The 17,614-nt window shown below is 41.0% G+C and overlaps 1 protein-coding gene across 5 annotated transcripts in view; it reads right to left on the bottom strand.

Annotated features, from left to right (window-relative positions):
• The window catches only part of arhgap23b (Rho GTPase activating protein 23b), a 33,512-nt gene extending 24,069 nt beyond the window's left edge, over positions 1–9,443 (bottom strand). For all 5 annotated transcript variants that reach the window (XR_003842214.1, XR_003842213.1, XM_029527148.1 and 2 more), the window contains exon 1: positions 9,237–9,443. Coding sequence is in view for 3 of the 5 variants with exons in the window: in XM_029527148.1 (XP_029383008.1) it covers positions 9,237–9,290 (54 nt within the window). In the remaining 2 variants the exon portion in view is untranslated. The remainder of the gene's footprint in view (positions 1–9,236) is intronic.
• Between the last annotated feature and the right edge of the window lie 8,171 nt (positions 9,444–17,614).

Below are 17,614 nucleotides of genomic sequence, written 5' to 3' on the forward strand. Positions count from 1 at the left end.
GTTGGCTGCTTCACTGCCTCAAGATGCAACAACAGTAACACAGCCAGCAGAGCCACTAAGGAAGAAATCCCTGGGAAGCTTCTTTAAAACTGCAGCAACATCCTCTGCCACACTACCACAGAGAGCGTATTGAAAAAGAGTTGTCTGCCTACTTGCAGTCTGTTAGCGTTGACAGTGAAGCAAATCCCTTGCAGTGGTGCAAAGACCATGAGGAAATGTTCCCAAACCTGAAAAATGTGGCCGTGAAGAGTATGTGTGTGGCCGCCACCAGTTCCCCATCGGAAAGGGTATTTAGTGCCAGTAGTAATACAGTTACATGCCATCGAGCATCTCTCAAACCAGATGTCGTTGATAGGCTTGTGTTTTTGGCACAAAACCTCTAAACAAGCTAGTACTCACTGGTTGTTGTTACAAAGGCACAACATACCATGTACAAAATACAACTATATATTTTTTACTTTTTATTTGTGCCATACATTTCATACAGAAGAAACCAAAACTAAAGCTGTGAACTTTTCCATAATGAACCTCATTCACCTTTTGTGAATTGTTTTTGTTTAGGCATTGTGGTTGCAAAAATAGGATTGTAAAAATACAAGTTTCTTTTTCACCATTTGATTTCCTATTACCTGTGTGACATCCGACACAAAAGTGCATTATATATTTCTTCGAAAATATCCAAGTGGCATTATGCACAAAATGTGCACTTTAATTTAGTGTTATTTTGAAATGTCATCTTAGTGACATCATGCAAAAAAAGCACTTTATTTGTTTTAAAATATTGTAGTGGCATTATGTACAAAAAGTGCACTTTCATTTTGTGTTTTGAAATGCTATGTGAGCTACATTATGCACCAAAGTGCACTAATTTCTTGTTTTGAAATGTCTCTGTGACAATCTTGCACAAAACTGCACAAACTGTTTTGAAATGACAATTTTATGTTTGTGCCACTCACTTTTTAATAACTGTTTAATAAATTCAGCTTTGTAAATTTGACTTAGTTGTGATTTCCCCCTTTTTGCACTAAAGATTAGAATTAGCATAAATTAATGCAGTATGAACAAGAATGTTTTAATGTTGACATTTTGAATCATCATATGGGTGTGATTGTATGCATCAAGTGTTAATTCAACGCTAAGGAAAAATATCAATATATATTGTGTATCGTGACATGACCTAAAAATATTGAGATATTAATAAAAGGCCATATCGCCCACTCCTATATCAAATATAATCTTCAGATGTATATTAATCTGCTTATCTTCTGAGTATATGCCGATGTAGCCTGAAAAATGTGCTGGATGCCTAACTAGTAAAAGACAAGCCAGAGGGTGTAGTCAACTGACTTCATGGACCACACACCCAGTGAAAAGATGATGGTTGGCTAATGAACAGTCTACTGGCTGGTATGCAGGTCAACTCACTCGCTATAGAAAGCACAAGTGAAAGTCTGTTTCATCTGGTAGGACTTTGAGGACTGAAAGGATAAAGGGGATAAAGAGTTGCCAAAGGGAGCAGGTTGTGTGTGTGGGGCAGGTCTGCAATATCTTTTGAACGCTTTGTTTCCAAATCACAAATGGAAGCAATCCTTTAGCTTACACGCTTTTTAGCATCTTTAAGTGTTCATTAGGAACTAATTAGGTGTCTAAGATGGACATTGTCTTTTCAAGCAAGAAAATATCTAGTTCTAAAGCTCACTAAGGGGTGTCATCTCTCTGTTTTTCTAATAAAACTCACTTCAGTTACATAAATGGTAAACTTCAAAATGTTTTGCAGTTGATGTCAAGTGACTAAGTTTAGAGAAAATGATCAGTGAAGCAATGAGCAAGAGAATGAGTCGGAAGAAGAACAAAGCAAAGAGTAAGGTAAATAAAGAGCTGTCAGCCAGAATTTCAGTCCAAGAGGAGAAAACCCAGACAGAAGAGAGAGGGAGGCAAGACTCAACAAGAAAATAAAAAAGATGAGAGAAAGGAACATGGGCGCACAGATAATTGCTGTAGGACATAGTCAGGACTACACAATTTAACTACAGTGTAGTGAAGTGTAAATAGCTAGATGTGAGTTATACTTCATCAAAGATGAAAGTCAGCAGGCACCGAGAGAAATGTTAAGTCGCCCCTTCTATTTTCAAAGTAAGTGATTTGTGTGGATTGACTCAATCACTTTCTGAGGTTACAGTAAGCAGGGGAAAGTATTCACACTGTTTGTCCTTACCAGCTTGTGACACTTATGCACGTACTTGAACAAACACACAAACAAACACGCCCTGTTTTACAGCTGCATGTGGGAAGCACTGCATCTTCAGCACCCTCCCACATATCTGAGCAGAGCATGAACAGCTAACCACAAACACATGAATTAGTTCAGCTAATTCCACTTTACAGCTACAGCTACAGTTCCTTGTGGTAGCATTGCATTACAAAGAGCCCTTCCAGTTGAAAAGAGCTCCTGTCACATAGAATCAGTGCAGCGCATTTCAAGCAGCCATCCTTCACATTGTGTTTAAATGTCAATGCTGTGGTCTTTTCAAACTATCCTCTTGATATTTTTTTGAATATAATTCTGCTTGAGTCTTGATGCATTGAGTGCACCACATCCAGTCAGAAGTTAATTAGGGTCTTTTTATTACACCTCAGTAAATCTGGGTAGTTCTTCCCTTTGCTCTCAGCTCCCTCAGGTCTCCAGATCCTGCATCCATCAAGTGTAGAAGCTTTCCTCAGCTCTATATTTTGACATAACTGCATCAAATTATATCAGTAACTCTGTCAGCTTCATGTTCATGCTGACATCCAGATTCATCAGATCAGCCCACATATAAATCAGAGAGCAGCTCATATTTAGCAATTACCATAACATGTCTTCACCACCCTCCCACATACCATGAATTAGTTCAGTTTATTCCACTTTAAAGCTGCATGTGGCAGCATTGCATTACAAAGAGCCCTTCCAGTTGAAAAAAGCTCCTGTCACACAGAATCAGTGCAGCGCATTTCAAACAACCATCCTTCACATTGTGTTTAAATCTTATTGCTTTGGCTATGGTATTTCCTCACTGATTTAAGCTATATGCAAACCTATAATAAATCACATAAATCACAGTAAATACACAAGCTCAACGTGGCATGTCACTTTTGGATCTCATTTAACATTTCATTTTCAACTGATCCCCAATTTTTAGATCGCCAAGTGAACACAAAAAAACACACTACAGATCACTGAATTAAAGGCCTCACAAAACTCTACTTTTCTTTTCTGGTTTTATCATGCTATGGTATAATCTTCATTTGTCACATCTAAAAAGCACTGGCTAAATAGAACACCTGGATGTAAAAGCTACATATATGCTTTGACTAACTATGTTAACATAAGGAGGTCAGAGGCATAAATGAGCACACGTGAGTGGATAAGCTCACTAACTGACCTATTTTTTCTCAACTGTGAAAAATGTTCTGTGCTTAAAATAACTACAAATTATTTTCATGCATTTCTTTGACTGTATTGACATAACATAGCTACTGTCCGTGGGCTGCAGTCTCAAAGTGGGTTTAGTGAAAACCCTTTGTTTTTAACCCAGAGATGAGAGAAACTATGAGTAATGATCAGATGGTTATTATGGTAACTTACTCTATGATGCTAACCTCTTCAGACTGACACTCTGGACATTCACACACCCGTCAGGTACATTCACCAGGGTGAATGAAATCTGTGTGAAGTTTTGAATACATGAGATTCTGATCATTGTAGAGTGATCTTCATGTTCTAATTGGTCTCTGATGATCATTGCTGCTATGATGTCAATGATGACATCATATTTAAGTCATTAAGACAGTCAAGCAATTGAAAATACTTTAACAAAGGATAGCAACAATTACTTTTTATTCCTTATGCACATTGTTATCTCAGAGTTAACATTCAGTATTTCCGTTTCAAAGTTCATCAACTGAGGGTTAGAATCTGAGCTGAGGGTCAATCATGGAGTGCAGGCCAAGCCTCAGTTTTTTTGGAGTTTTCATTGAAGACTTCATTTTGTCTGCTTGTATCAGGGATCTTTTCCTTTTGGTTCATGTTCATGACCATAGGTGAGGGTAAACTGACCAGTAAAACAAGAGATCAGCTCCTTCTTCACCACAACTGACCGGTACATTGACTCCATTGCTGCTGCTGCTGCTGCTGCTGCAACCAATCTGCCTGTCAATCTCAGGCTCCATCCTTCCATAACTTGTGTACAAGACCCAAAGCAGCTCCTCCTCTTGAGACAAGTACTCCCCATTTTCATCCCAACTGCAAACCATGCCAGAACATGATTAAGATCCATGCTCGAAAGTGCCAGAGGACAACATCATCTGCAAAAGGCAGAAATTAAATCACGTGGTCCCCAAACCAGACTCCCTCTAGCCCCTAGCTGCCCCTAGAAATCTTGTCAATAAAAATAGTCAGCAGGACCGGTGACAAAGGGCAACGCTGCTGGAGTACAACATGCACAGGGAACAGGTCTGTCTTCGTGCAATCTGAACCAAGCTTCTGGTCCAATCGTACAGAGACTAGACAGCCTTTAGCAGAGAGCCTTATACCACATACTACCACAGCACCTCCCACAGAATGCCATGAGGCATGAGGGACATAGACAAAATCCTTTTTCAAATCATAAAACACACGTGAGAGAGTAGAGAGCTGGCCTAGTATAAGAGCAAGACAAAAATTATGGTTTTATCCTGACTGAGGTTTGACTATCACCTGAATCCAGTACTCTGGAATAAACTTTACCAGGGAGGCTAAGAAGTGTGATCCCCTACGTAATATTTGTCTATGTTTGAGGGCTGTGTAATAACTAAGCTGCTGAAAATGATAACTGACAGCTTCATACTGTGATTTCTTGATTACTAGATCAACCAGTCTTTGTGTTGGGTGTTCTGAATACATGCGAAATGCTGCCTCACCTCCCATCTAGGCATAGCCTGTATGTAGTGGACTGGGGTCATTTTTTGAGATATTGACTGCGAGTGCACAAATTATCTCTGCATGTGCGCACTCTGGGAAACTGTTCCCTGAGCGAGGAAAAAATTGATACGAGCAAGGAGGAATGTGTGACCAGCGCGCTAAATAACCACTCAGAAATCACCCGCTCTCTCGAAGTGGATTTCTGCTCTCTCGTGTGAAACTTTTGGCACAAAGGGTGAGGGAGCCAGGGTCAGTACTGGTTCTGCCATGATTGGTCATTTCTGAAGAGCGATATTTGATGGACACCCCTCCTCTCAGACACAGAAGTCTGCTGTGTGAGTGCTTTTTGGCACTATGTCACCATACTTTTGCTTTGTCTGTTTTATTATCTGTGCTCTTCTCAGAAACATCTAGGAATGATGAAATCCTTTGATATTGCCCATCTTTTCACCATGATTTATTCATCATCATCATTCATTTGCATCCCTCTGTGTGCTTTTATCTCATTTACAGGTATTAAGTAGGTTTGTTGACAGCATCCCCTGCTGATAATGACAAGCTCCTCCCTTCAGTCTGCATGTCTGTGGGTTTCCTCCCGCCGTCCAATGACATGCATGTATAGGTTAACTGGCAACGTTAAATTGACCGTAGGTGTGAATGCGAGTGTGTTGGCCCTGCGATGGACTGGCGACCTGTCCAGGATGTACCCCATCCCTCGCCCAATGTCTGTTGGGATTGCAGCCCCACAACCTGGAAACGGATAAAGCGGATGAAGTTGAGTGAGTGAGTGAGAGTTTCTGTTAGGGGCTTTTTGCAGTAAAGACAATTCAGTGCTAACCTATGGAACTGATGGACTGTCAATGGCTACCAATGGGTTCCAGCCTTAGGTGTACACCCTGTTGGCAGTCACTGACCCATTTCCAGTTGCTTGACATGCTGCTGCACCATAGAAAAACATTACCATAAAAAAACGTTAGCAATTACATGGTAGTGGATTGTAACATGGACTAGCATCCTCTTCAACTGATCCTGTATTTTAGACTTGAATTGAACATGAGACCAACTGTCCTACTTTTTCACAGAGTACGAATGATAAAAATAATTGTGCATGGAAACTTATGGTGAAAAATTATTTTGGAAGTAAATCCTGCACCTATTTATTGTCAAAATGAGTAAACAACTGCCAAATAAGAGCTTAGAAAGGACAGTACATGTTTGACACAAACATATCTGCAAACCGAATGCTTTCCAGAGAAAAGGGGCTGTTAATGCAATGGAACATAGTAAATGTACCTGGTCCCAGCAGCCCATAGCAGCAGCTGGGTGTTTACATGGGGCCAGATCAAGCCACAGAGATCCAGCTGGAGCTTTCTGGTTCGGGAGGGCAAAAGGGGGCATGCGTATGAATCACATACTTGCAAACTGCAGCTGATGCAGCTCAGACAAAGATAGTAATTTATTCACCCAACTTCACTTGAAAAGTCTACTCTTTTACTATTTCTAATCTAGTTTGAGTTTTCATGCACACACTAACGCAGACAGACCATTCCATTGCTGCCATGTAATTATCCATCACTAACACATTCCTGAGCAACCCACCAGTTGAAGAATGATCCACTGTTTTCAACGTGAACCCACCACAAACACATACAGACACAGAGTTTACTATATGTGCTTCGGAGGGAATCGGAGCATTTAACAGGGCTGCATTGGTCTTATGACAGTACTTTCTAACCCTAACCCTAACCTTGATCCACACGGCCTCGGCCCACATCATCTCTCTCTCTCACAAGCTAACACACACACACACACACACACACACACACAGCTTAACAGAGCTCCATTGTCACAAATTTCACAGCCTCTGCCCGTCTACCCCTTCGCCCCCACCACAACAACAATCACATGCCCGCCCTCAAACCATCCCCCTCTTCCCCCTTCTGTCATGCAGTACAGAGAAAAGCTCCTCAGTCCCAAGTCTGGCAAAAAAAAAAAAAAAAAAAATAGACAGCAGTGGGCTAACTGCTCCCAGTCACTCCTTGCCAGCCCCTCCCATCAAACACAAATAAACACAAACACACGTTACACTTAACATGAAGGAGCCTGAGCCACTTACATACACATCAATATAATTGGGAAAGTCCTTTTAATAATATTGCTTTTGTAACACATTTCTTTGCAGCTGATTGTACTTCACCTTCCTTTACAGGAGAACATACATATTACATTGTTGCTATCTGTCCAGTTAATAAGCTTAGTGGACATTAGAAAGCACAGTCTGTATTTCCAATGAGGTGTGATGCATGTACGAGATGTGGACACAAAACAACACTGTTTTCCAGCAGGTAGAATGAACAGGGCAAAAAAAATACTACACAACACCTTAGATGGGATAACCCAACCGGTTATCCTGTCTGTCTATGTATCTATCTAGCTACTATTTTAACTCAATCAATGATTTAATGCTGAGTTTGGCACTGTCCACCAAGAAGACGTCTGCAGATGAATTTTCACATGAAGAGAAGCTCTGACAAAGTGTCAGTGAAAGTGATGGTCTGTGATGCTTTATTTAAAGACATAATCAAGAACAAAACAGCCTCTTCTAAGGCCAGAATACCACCCACTCATGTGATCACAGGAAGCGAAACTCATTGCCTGAATTGCCAGAGCTAAGGGGGTAAATTGAGAGGCAGAGTAACAGACATAAGGCAAGAGGAGCCTACTTGATTGAAGACGCAGAATCTGATGGGGGAGTGGTGAGGGGCATGAATTATTCACTTATTTGGGAGAGATGCGTGAGATGTGATTTGTGAACAGTAAAGCCAAAAGCTATGAACACTGTGTTGAAGATGTTCGTGCATGGCACTAGTCCAGCAGAGATCTTAGTATTGGGATTACTACCTTGTCCTGGATGCTTCCTTTATGTCAAAGCCTAAACAGTGTTGTCTATTCACAAGGAACCTGAGCTAGGACCTCCCTTCATCATATGGCACTCGTTTTTATATTATTCAGCCAAATACTCCAAACAAAAGAGCCCTTCTCATCTTGAAGTCAACATTAAGTTTTCAATTGTGAATGCGTGGAAGATGACAGCATATTCATAAAAACAGTAGGTAGAATCTCATCATGCCAGTCCCCAGCTCTTTGCCTCCATTGTGCTGTATGATCAAGTCTAATGTTTCGTGTTAGGTTATGTAAGCTATGTTCCTGTACAGGCAGGTTGGAGGCAGCCACATGAACATAACGCTGAAAATCTGAGTTCAACTCCGTTCCACCCACTTCACTATTATCTGCCGATGCTTATGCTTGTTTCAGAGACAGGGATAAGAAGCTAGATTTCGGTTTCATGTCTGTGGAGTCAGGATCTTTAGTCCTGCTATTATACTGACAGGAAGCAGGGAGAAACTGCTCCTCATGAGAGTCTGACTTACTTCTAGTCACCACCCTCATCGATGTCCATTGCTCAGTTCTACTTGACTGATTTTTTCTGCCCTGACAGAAAATTATGCAATACTATAACAATGTACTGTGTATGTGCGCTGCCATATGGAAATGCATGCATTCCAGCCCAATTTCTTACTGTCGCTCTGCTCACCCATCCATCTCTCATCTCTGCAGCTTATGGGTAATACATTCTGTTATTTTGAGAGTACAGCATATGATATACTGAAGAAAAAGGGCTGTGTTGGTGACATGACTGTGATTATGTTTAATTCTGGCCCAATTACATCCTGTCATCTTTTTTGATGGATTAATGTGTGACTAACCAAACTGCCCCTTGGACCTACATTTTAGGCTGATGAGTTGGACAAATTTCATGGTACAAATACATCTTTTTACTTAAAGTGTTCATGTTGTTTTATTTGGTTTGTTTTTGTCCTTCATGCTTTTCTCTGTGAACCATGGTTTCAGCCTATTGGGCCAGAGTTCCTGACTTTGCTAAGAAATGACAAAATAATCTCCAGATACACAGGCCCAAACTACCTTGAGCATGCTTCTGGGGGATATAAGCAGTGACACTTCCCCTGAATCTGTTGGAAATAAAAAGGTATGAGTGTTGAAGCAAAAATACAAAAAAGTCCATTGGTGTCCAATCAATGTAAAGATGTTTGTAGATTGTTATAGAAACTGTCATATACTCCACTTCCATTGCAGGTTTATCACAAACTCGAGCAGAACACACATTTGGGTTCAAACAAAGACTGCACTTGTAATTAAGCCTTGGGACAACAGAGGCGAGCCAGAAGTGCAGGCTCCTGTGTGATGACAGAGGACGCTTCACTCACTCTGCACTTACTTGAGCGTCTGAGTGAGGTGGAATCCCAACAAGGCAAAAGGCAACTTCATTCATTGAGTTCTCCGCGTCCGTGTGAATCCGACAAAAGAAACTACCACGGAGCAGTGATCCGCATCGTGGACATCCGTCCGTCCGTCCGTCCGTCCTCTGAGTTCCTGACTTATCTTCTCCGAATCCCCTATCCCTGCGACTGTCCCGCTACGAGCGGCGCCCACCGGACACAGGCTGCTACCGGAAATACGCCAGGTTTGACTTCAAAGTAAAGGTATGCTACACTGTGCCACTGGAATAAATTATTCAAGAACATAGCTGGAAGTACATGTTCTTAAAATGAAAATCATCTTAAGTGGTTGTTTAAAATGATCACGTTGCTAAAACGGTTGCTTTAATTATTACATTCTCTATTATAGGAAAGCTGTAAAAAAAAAAAAAAAAACCGTTTATGTGTGTACATTTAAATTTATCTCGAAAGTTCCGGGTTGCATCAGTAGTTCTTTCTAATGATAACTGATACAAGTCTTTACAGTGCAATCACACACACTAATCCTTCAGGGGCCATTATGCTACAGTGTCTGGTTCACAGTATCTATTTATCAAAGAATACATTCTTATCTACAACATATGTTAAATGAATGATAAAAAAAATCACTACTGAAACTGGAAAATTTTACTTTATGACTATCTTAATTGACTCAGTCTTAAGCCACTGGTCCATGATCAATTCAGAAAATTCCAAAAGCAAACTAACATTTTCATTCATCCACATCTCTCAAATGTCACACTGATCATTGATGAAAAATCATAAAATTATAGACTGATATAGCTACCCGAGTAGACACAGCTGGTAGCATCACACTTTGAGAAAGACTACAGTAGGCCCATAAGGATCCATCCCACAATCTATGACTTAAAATCAAGGAAAGCCATTCCATGCCAATTTGTCCTGCCTTGAAATAGCCACAGCCCCACCTAACTCCTCCCTGCCATTTCCATTGTTGGCTCCAGATTCTCTATTGTGCTGTTAAAAGTTTTCCAGCCTCACTAACTGGTTTACTTTGCCTTTTAACTTACTTTGTTTGACCCTCTTTCTGTTCAGGCAGGCAGCAGCAAGTGTGGAAGCATTGGTTTTGGGCTTTCTGTCCTATTCAGATTAGACACTAATCTGACCTTGTTCTGAAAAAGCTTTAGCTCCACTGCAGGGGGTCTGAGGAGATGCTGTCCTCCCATCATAGCCCAGTTTCTCTCCTCACATAAACTCAGTCTACTACAGGCTAGAACCTCTTTGTCATTGTTAGTGCTGGACCCTTTTTTTTCCCTTCCCCTTTTTAATTGTCTCTCCAACAGTTTGGGAACAATTTTCACACCATGTTTTTTTTTTTTGTCACACACACACACACACACATTATGCACCAAACAGCAGCTTGGAGTATTTGGCCTTCTTGGAGAACCTGAATGGGGTCCTGCATGGGGCCCCGGGAGGAGTCTCCTACTGGGAGACTTCAATGCATATGTGGGAAATGATGGAGTGACTTGGAGAGGCATGATTAGCCTCCCTGATCTGAACCCAAGTGGTGTTTTCTTGTTGGACTTCTGTGCTAGTCATGGATTGTCAATAACAAACATCATGTTCAAGCATAAGGAGGCTCATAAGTGTACCTGGTACCAGAGCACCCTAGGCCAAACGTTGATGATTGATTTTACTATTGTATCATCTGATCTTAGGCTTTACCCCAACTCGGGTAAAGAGAGGGGCTGAGCTGTCAAATGACCACCAGCTAGGTCAAACCAATAAAGATGGATGGATGTAACACCTGAGTTTCTACAGTCTCATCATTGAAAGCATTAACTTATCTTATACCAACCAGACTGTTTAAAAATATTTTTCCACTAATTAACACATACATTCTGGATCAAATCAATATGACTTTATCTTTAGGTTATGCACCACCGGCTTTCAAGATTTAATTTATTAAACCCCTATTCCAAAAACCTTATCTTGATGGTTTGGTTAATTATAGACCCATGTATAACCTACCTTTCATTTCTGAAATTCACAAAAAACTTGTTGAAACCAATTATGTCATGACTTTTTTGAGTACATCTTAGAACAGAACAGCACTGGTGAAACTGCAATCTAATTGTGGGGCAACAGTGCGAACCACTATGCTGCCATGCTGCCCCATTGTAGTCTGTGTTTCTCCCTCCTGTCCTCTCTCATCCTGTCTCTATCCTGCATGCTTAATCATCATTGGTCCATGTTTTGTTCAATACTTGCTGGTGCAGTAGTTACTCTTTATCATTTAATCATTTTCCATAGTCATTTCTGTTAATAATCCTGTTTTTACTTAATGTTAATATTTACACATGCACATTTAGCCCTAGCAGGTACTAATCACCCCTTACATCTGTTTTTGTTTACATTTTAGTTGCACTGCATTTTTGTTTGTTTTCTATTGCTCTCCCCTCTTTCTCTGTCCCTCTTGTTTTCCCGCTCCCTTTTTTCCTCTTCCTCAACCAAACTGGTTGAATCAGATGGATCTACCCACTTTGAGTCTGGTTCTGTCTGAGGTTTTTCCTTCTTTCTGAGGTTTTTGCCTCCATTGTCACCAAGTGCTTGCTCTTGGATGGATTTTTTTTGGTCTCTTTAATAACGCCATAAAAAGTTTGGCCTAGACCACCTCTATATGTAAAGTGCTTTGATGTAACTCAAGGGCTTACAGCATGAATTTCACTGATGAGTATAACATGATTTACACCAACATGATTTACCAGTGCAGTAAGAAAGTGAGCTAGTTGTTGTGCATTATTCAAATAGACAGAATAAAACTTAGGATAGGTGCTCAGTACCTAATCCTAAACCAGTTTCTTCCTGAACTTTGTTCAACTGTAGATAGTCACATTTTCAAGAATCTTATTGTACTTTGACTTTGACCATTCCAGTTGTTTAATTATAAAACACAGTATTTTTCAACAACTGACAATAATTTCATCTACAGTTTCTGGTCCAAGCAGCTGAGGGTAGGGCTAGGCAATTCAGGAAATATATAAAATATATAAAAGTGCATTTTTTATTATGATTTTTCTGACAGTTATTGCAATTTCAAATTGATTTAATTTTTTGCGCTTTTTCAAGTTCTGGTGGAGGTTTGCTGTATTTCCTGGTGATGTGGCTAAACATCAGTTTGCTTAGTATTTGCTTAGTATTGAGTGCCACATGCTGCGATCTCGCAGCATGTGGCAGACATGGGAAGGATTTTGCAAAGGTTACCTGATCTGCTTCACTGAGAAATGTCTCCATGAAGACATTAGGCTGGACAGTTAGACAATCCTTTTGACACTACCACAGGCCACTCGATGCAAGTGCATGAAAAGCTGTACATAACAGATTATGAGCTGCTGTCAGTATCTTTTAGACCATTTTATCTCCTGCAGGAGTTTAAAGAAATGACTAATACTTGTTTATGTTTCAGGGCAGGATAATTAAGAAACCACAGCTCTAATGGTGCTCTTTCTCGATTAACTGATCAACCTGTCTTTGTTAGGTGATACGAATACCTTTAAAGAAAGGCACAAACAGGCTGCTTTTACTCTTAACATAAACACACACACACACACACAAACACACAGCTGTTTCTTTGGAGGGCCCTCTGGGAGATGCACTCTGAAAGAAATTTTTTTATCAGGTCAGGATCCAGAACACACAAATAAGACGTGTTTATTTAAAGCTCTGATGTAACTGAATGAAGTAGAGCATAAAACAGGCAAACGTACACACATAGGCACACATACAAACACACTCCACTCCATCCACTTGGACAGGCTATGGCATGTGATGATGCGTGTTTGAGAAAGATCATTTGTAAGTGTGTTTGTATACAAAGATGAAGACAAGCATCAAAAACTGAACATATCTTTGGAGGTCCCCTCCATGAGTCTTCTGCTTATCTTAATGGGTTCAGGGGGCCTGGAGCTAATCACATTTTTTTTTTTTTTTTGGTTTGCATTTGTCTGCACAGGGTGTGTCAACTTTTTGCACTTATAGTCTTGAAGCTAAGTACATTATTATTTCAGTGCATGTGTGTGACCATCACCCCCTCACCCCACCCCATGGAAGCTGATTTGTTGATCTTTATTGACTGAAGTGTCATTTGTGCGGCAGGGAGGGCAGTGCTACGCATAGGTGAATATAGGGGTAGAGCAAAGGACAGAGAAGATGCCAAACGATGGACAGGGCAAGAGGAGCAAGTGGTGCTGGATGGAACTATTGGAGTGAAGGATCCTGTGTTTTTCTTGTCACCTCACACAAGATTATGAGAGTCCTGAGGGTTTCTGTGTAGATCTGCATGTGGACATTACCTAAATAAAACCATCACCAGGACCCAGAGTTGGATCAGGGGCCCAGGCTCCCCAGCACATGACAGCCATCGCAGCCCCCAGTGTTCCAGGCAGATAACGGTGAGCACCACTCAACCACCCAAGCAAGAACACATCAGAGCAGGACAGGAGGGCCCAACATCCCCACCCCAGCCATCCACACCAGCCACTGACACCTCACACCCCAAAACCCACCCACCGGATGAGCTGGAGGCACCCCACTGACTGAAGAGACCCTATCTTTGGAAGACCCCTCCATGATACTTCTGCTTATCTCAATGGGTCCATGGGGCCTGGAGCTAAGGGAGAGGTGTACCCTTGACAGGCCAAGGCAGACAACCATCCATATAGGCACAGTGAAAACATGCAAACTCCACAAATAAAGGCCCCAGTGTAGAGCCCTCTTGCTGTCAAGGACCAGTACTTACCACTGCACCAAATTTAATAATTGTCTAGTTTTGTTTTATTATCTATTATTTATTATCTATTACCTAAGCCAATATGTGCTTCTGTCAATTATGTTAATTAAGCACAGCAATGATATTGAAAACTACATATCTTCACATCAAACTGATTATACTTGCACATCCTTGTTCATATAATCTCTGATATTATATACTGTTTAGTCACTCAGCTGTCAGAATTAGATTGTGTGAAAGAAACCCAGGCAGACTCATAGGAGAGGCAAAATCTAATCTGAATACATTAGAAACAATATCTGACTCACCAGAGTTTTTACTTCACCACCAAATTAAATCAGCAAGTGTCTAATACTCAAGTATTCGTTTACTGTTCTTTGGGCAATAATAATTAACTTCCCACAAAAAAATTAAACCAATGCGTGGAACACTATGCCACTAGAATAGTAAGGGTTAGGGTTAGGGTTAGGTTACCTTGATTAATTAATTGAAGCATTCAACATTCTTTTAAATGGCAGAAAAGGATAGAGACATGTGCTAAACACCACATGCCTTGGATTGTTAAATTGAACTCCTCATGTTTCGCTGATCTTGCATTATTGTAACTGTTCAACTAGAAAACTGAGTGAAAAATGTTCCTGAAACCTCATTGAAATACTCCTTTCTGGGCACAGTATGGCCAGACGTAAGAGATAGAATATTTAGTGGACATCATAAAGCCATGCAGTCTAATTCAAATTTACTTGCTGTTACAAACATTTGTCATTGGCGCCAACATGATTTGTATCAAACTAGTTTCCTACCTATGATAATGATTTCAATCTATTTATCTTTTATAACTACACTGCCTCTTAGAGGCACTTCAGTTTGGTTTCTGTGGCCTCAAATATTGACCTGATGATGGAGCTGGAGGAAAAGTGATAGAAAGAAAAACATCTGCAACAGTGTTCCTGGTCATTTAGTGTTTGACCAGATGTTAAGATTCCAGATTCAGAAGTTGTACTAAATGTTACAGTAATCTCTCTGGAGCTGCACCTTTAGTACAGCTATACATACAGAGAAGACTGCAGGTAAGAAGACAAAAATTATTCAATGAGTTTCCTTTCTGTCTTTCCCAAAGAGTATTTTGGAGAGAAAGAAAGGTCCTCCACTCTCCCCCCTGACCCTTTTCCCCTCTACATGGAACTGATAACAGTCAGGTTTGCTGCTGGGATGTCGATCATAGCCCTGGCTATAAAAACATCCCATAAAAACATCCCATAAAACTCTTAATGTTCTGGCACCAAAACCATATCCTATAGCTATGAACAAGGGTTGGTGAAGTGACATAATACGATGAATGGTTGATGCATGGTTTTATTGTTTCTTAATGAACTTTGTTTCTGTAAAATGTAAAGAAAATTGAGTAGAGTGTGACAGGACTTGGTTCTAGATTATTGAAGATGTTATGCCTCTCATCCAACAGGCTTTGGCTCTAGCTGACTTATTATATTTGTACCTTAACATAGCAAATGCATGCTAGGTGCACCTCAGGCACTTAAGACTGCGGTCATCAAACCCCATCTTAAAAAGCCTAATCTTGATCCAGATGTTTTGGCAAACTATAGACCCATATCGAACCTTCCATTTATTTCTAAAATCATTGAGAAAGCTGTAGCAAAACAACTACACGAGCATCTGGATGGGAACAGTTTGTTTGAAGAGTTTCAGTCAGGATTTAGAGCCCATCATAGCACAGAAACAGCGCTGGTTAAAGTCTCCAATGACATTCTAATGGCCTCAGACAATGGATCAGCCTCCATACTTCTCCTTCTAGATCTTAGTGCTGCATTCGACACCATAGATCATAATATTTTACTACAGAGACTGGAACATGAAATTGGAATTAAAGGAACTGCACTAAAGTGGTTCAAATCCTACTTATCAGATAGACATCAGTTTGTTCATGTAAACAACAGCTCCTCCTCATGTACTGTAGTCAGTCATGGAGTCCCGCAGGGTTCGGTACTTGGACCAATCCTCTTTACGCTTTATCTGCTTCCTCTAGGCAACATTATCAGGAAACACAGCATCAATTTCCACTGCTACGCAGACGATACTCAGCTGTACCTATCAATGAAGCCAAATGAAGTCAGTCAGATAGTCAGACTGCAGGCATGTCTTGAAGACATAAAAGTCTGGATGACTGGAAATTTTTTACTTCTCAACTCTGACAAAACAGAAGTTATTGTACTCGGTCCTAAGCACCTCAGAAAAATACTATCTAATCATCTCATCAGTTTGGACAGCATTACTTTGGCCTCCAGCTCCACTGTAAGAAACCTTGGAGTAATTTTTGACCAGGACATGTCCTTTGTCCCTCACATAAAACAAGTTAGTCGGGCAGCTTTCTTCCACCTGAGAAACATTAGGAAAATCAGAAACATCCTCTCTCAGGATGATGCAGAAAAACTAGTCCATGCATTTGTAACTTCTAGGCTGGACTACTGTAACTCATTACTATCTGGATGTCCAAACAAATCTCGAAAAGGCCTTCAGTTAATTCAGAACGCTGCTGCACGAATATTAACAGGAACTAGGAAAAGAGACCATATCTCTCCTGTGTTAGCTGCTCTTCATTGGCTGCCAGTAAAATATAGAGTAGAATTCAAAATCCTTCTTTTAACGTATAAAGCTCTTAATGGCCAAGCTCCATCGTATCTCAGAGAGCTCATAGTTCCTTACTGTCCTAGCAGGCCACTCCGCTCTCTAGATGGAGGTTTACTTGTGGTTCCTAGAGTCTCCAAGAGTAAATCTGGAGGCAGATCGTTCAGTTATCAGGCTCCTCTTCTATGGAACCAACTCCCAGCATCGGTCCGGGGGGCGGACTCTTTAGTAACTTTCAAGACCAGGCTTAAAACTTTCCTGTATGACAGAGCGTACAGTTAAAAAGTCCTCTACTCTTTAGGTATGCTGCTATAGGCCTAGGCTGCTGGGGGAAGGACTGAGCTTCTCTCTCTCTCTCTCTCTCGCTCTCTGTCTCTCCCTGTCACCCTCTCTCCCTCTTTCTCTCTAACTCCCTCCTTGCATGCGCTGATAAAAACCATCCTTCTTAAAAAAAAAAAAAAAAAAAAAAAAACAGTTTCACCCAGTTCTAAGCATTTATACTGCATTTGCTAACCATGTTCTGCCAAAGTCTCTGTCTCTCCCAGTTCCTCTCCTCTCTCTCCCTGTCCTCATCCTGCAGGTGGTGACTCATCTCCATCCCATGTTCCTGCAACACCTGCTGGTCCCATATAGCATGAATTCTGTATTACAGCTCAACTCCATGAACTTCATGCAACAACATGTTCCTGCCTACACCCCCCCCCTCCAATGCCTGCCTGCCTGTCTCTCTCTCTCTCTCTCTCTCTCTCTCTCTCTCTCTCTCTCAACCCAACCGGTCGAGGCAGATGGCCGCCCCCCCTGAGCCTGGTTCTGCTCGAGGTTTCTGCCTCTTAAAGGAAGTTTTTCCTTGCCACTGTTGCCAAGTGCTTGCTCATCGGGGGATCTGTTGGGTCTCTTTAAATAAATTTATAAAGAGTTTGGTCTAAACCTGCTCTATAT

This window comes from Echeneis naucrates, chromosome 19 (assembly GCF_900963305.1).
Source record: "Echeneis naucrates chromosome 19, fEcheNa1.1, whole genome shotgun sequence".
NCBI lineage: Eukaryota > Metazoa > Chordata > Actinopteri > Carangiformes > Echeneidae > Echeneis > Echeneis naucrates.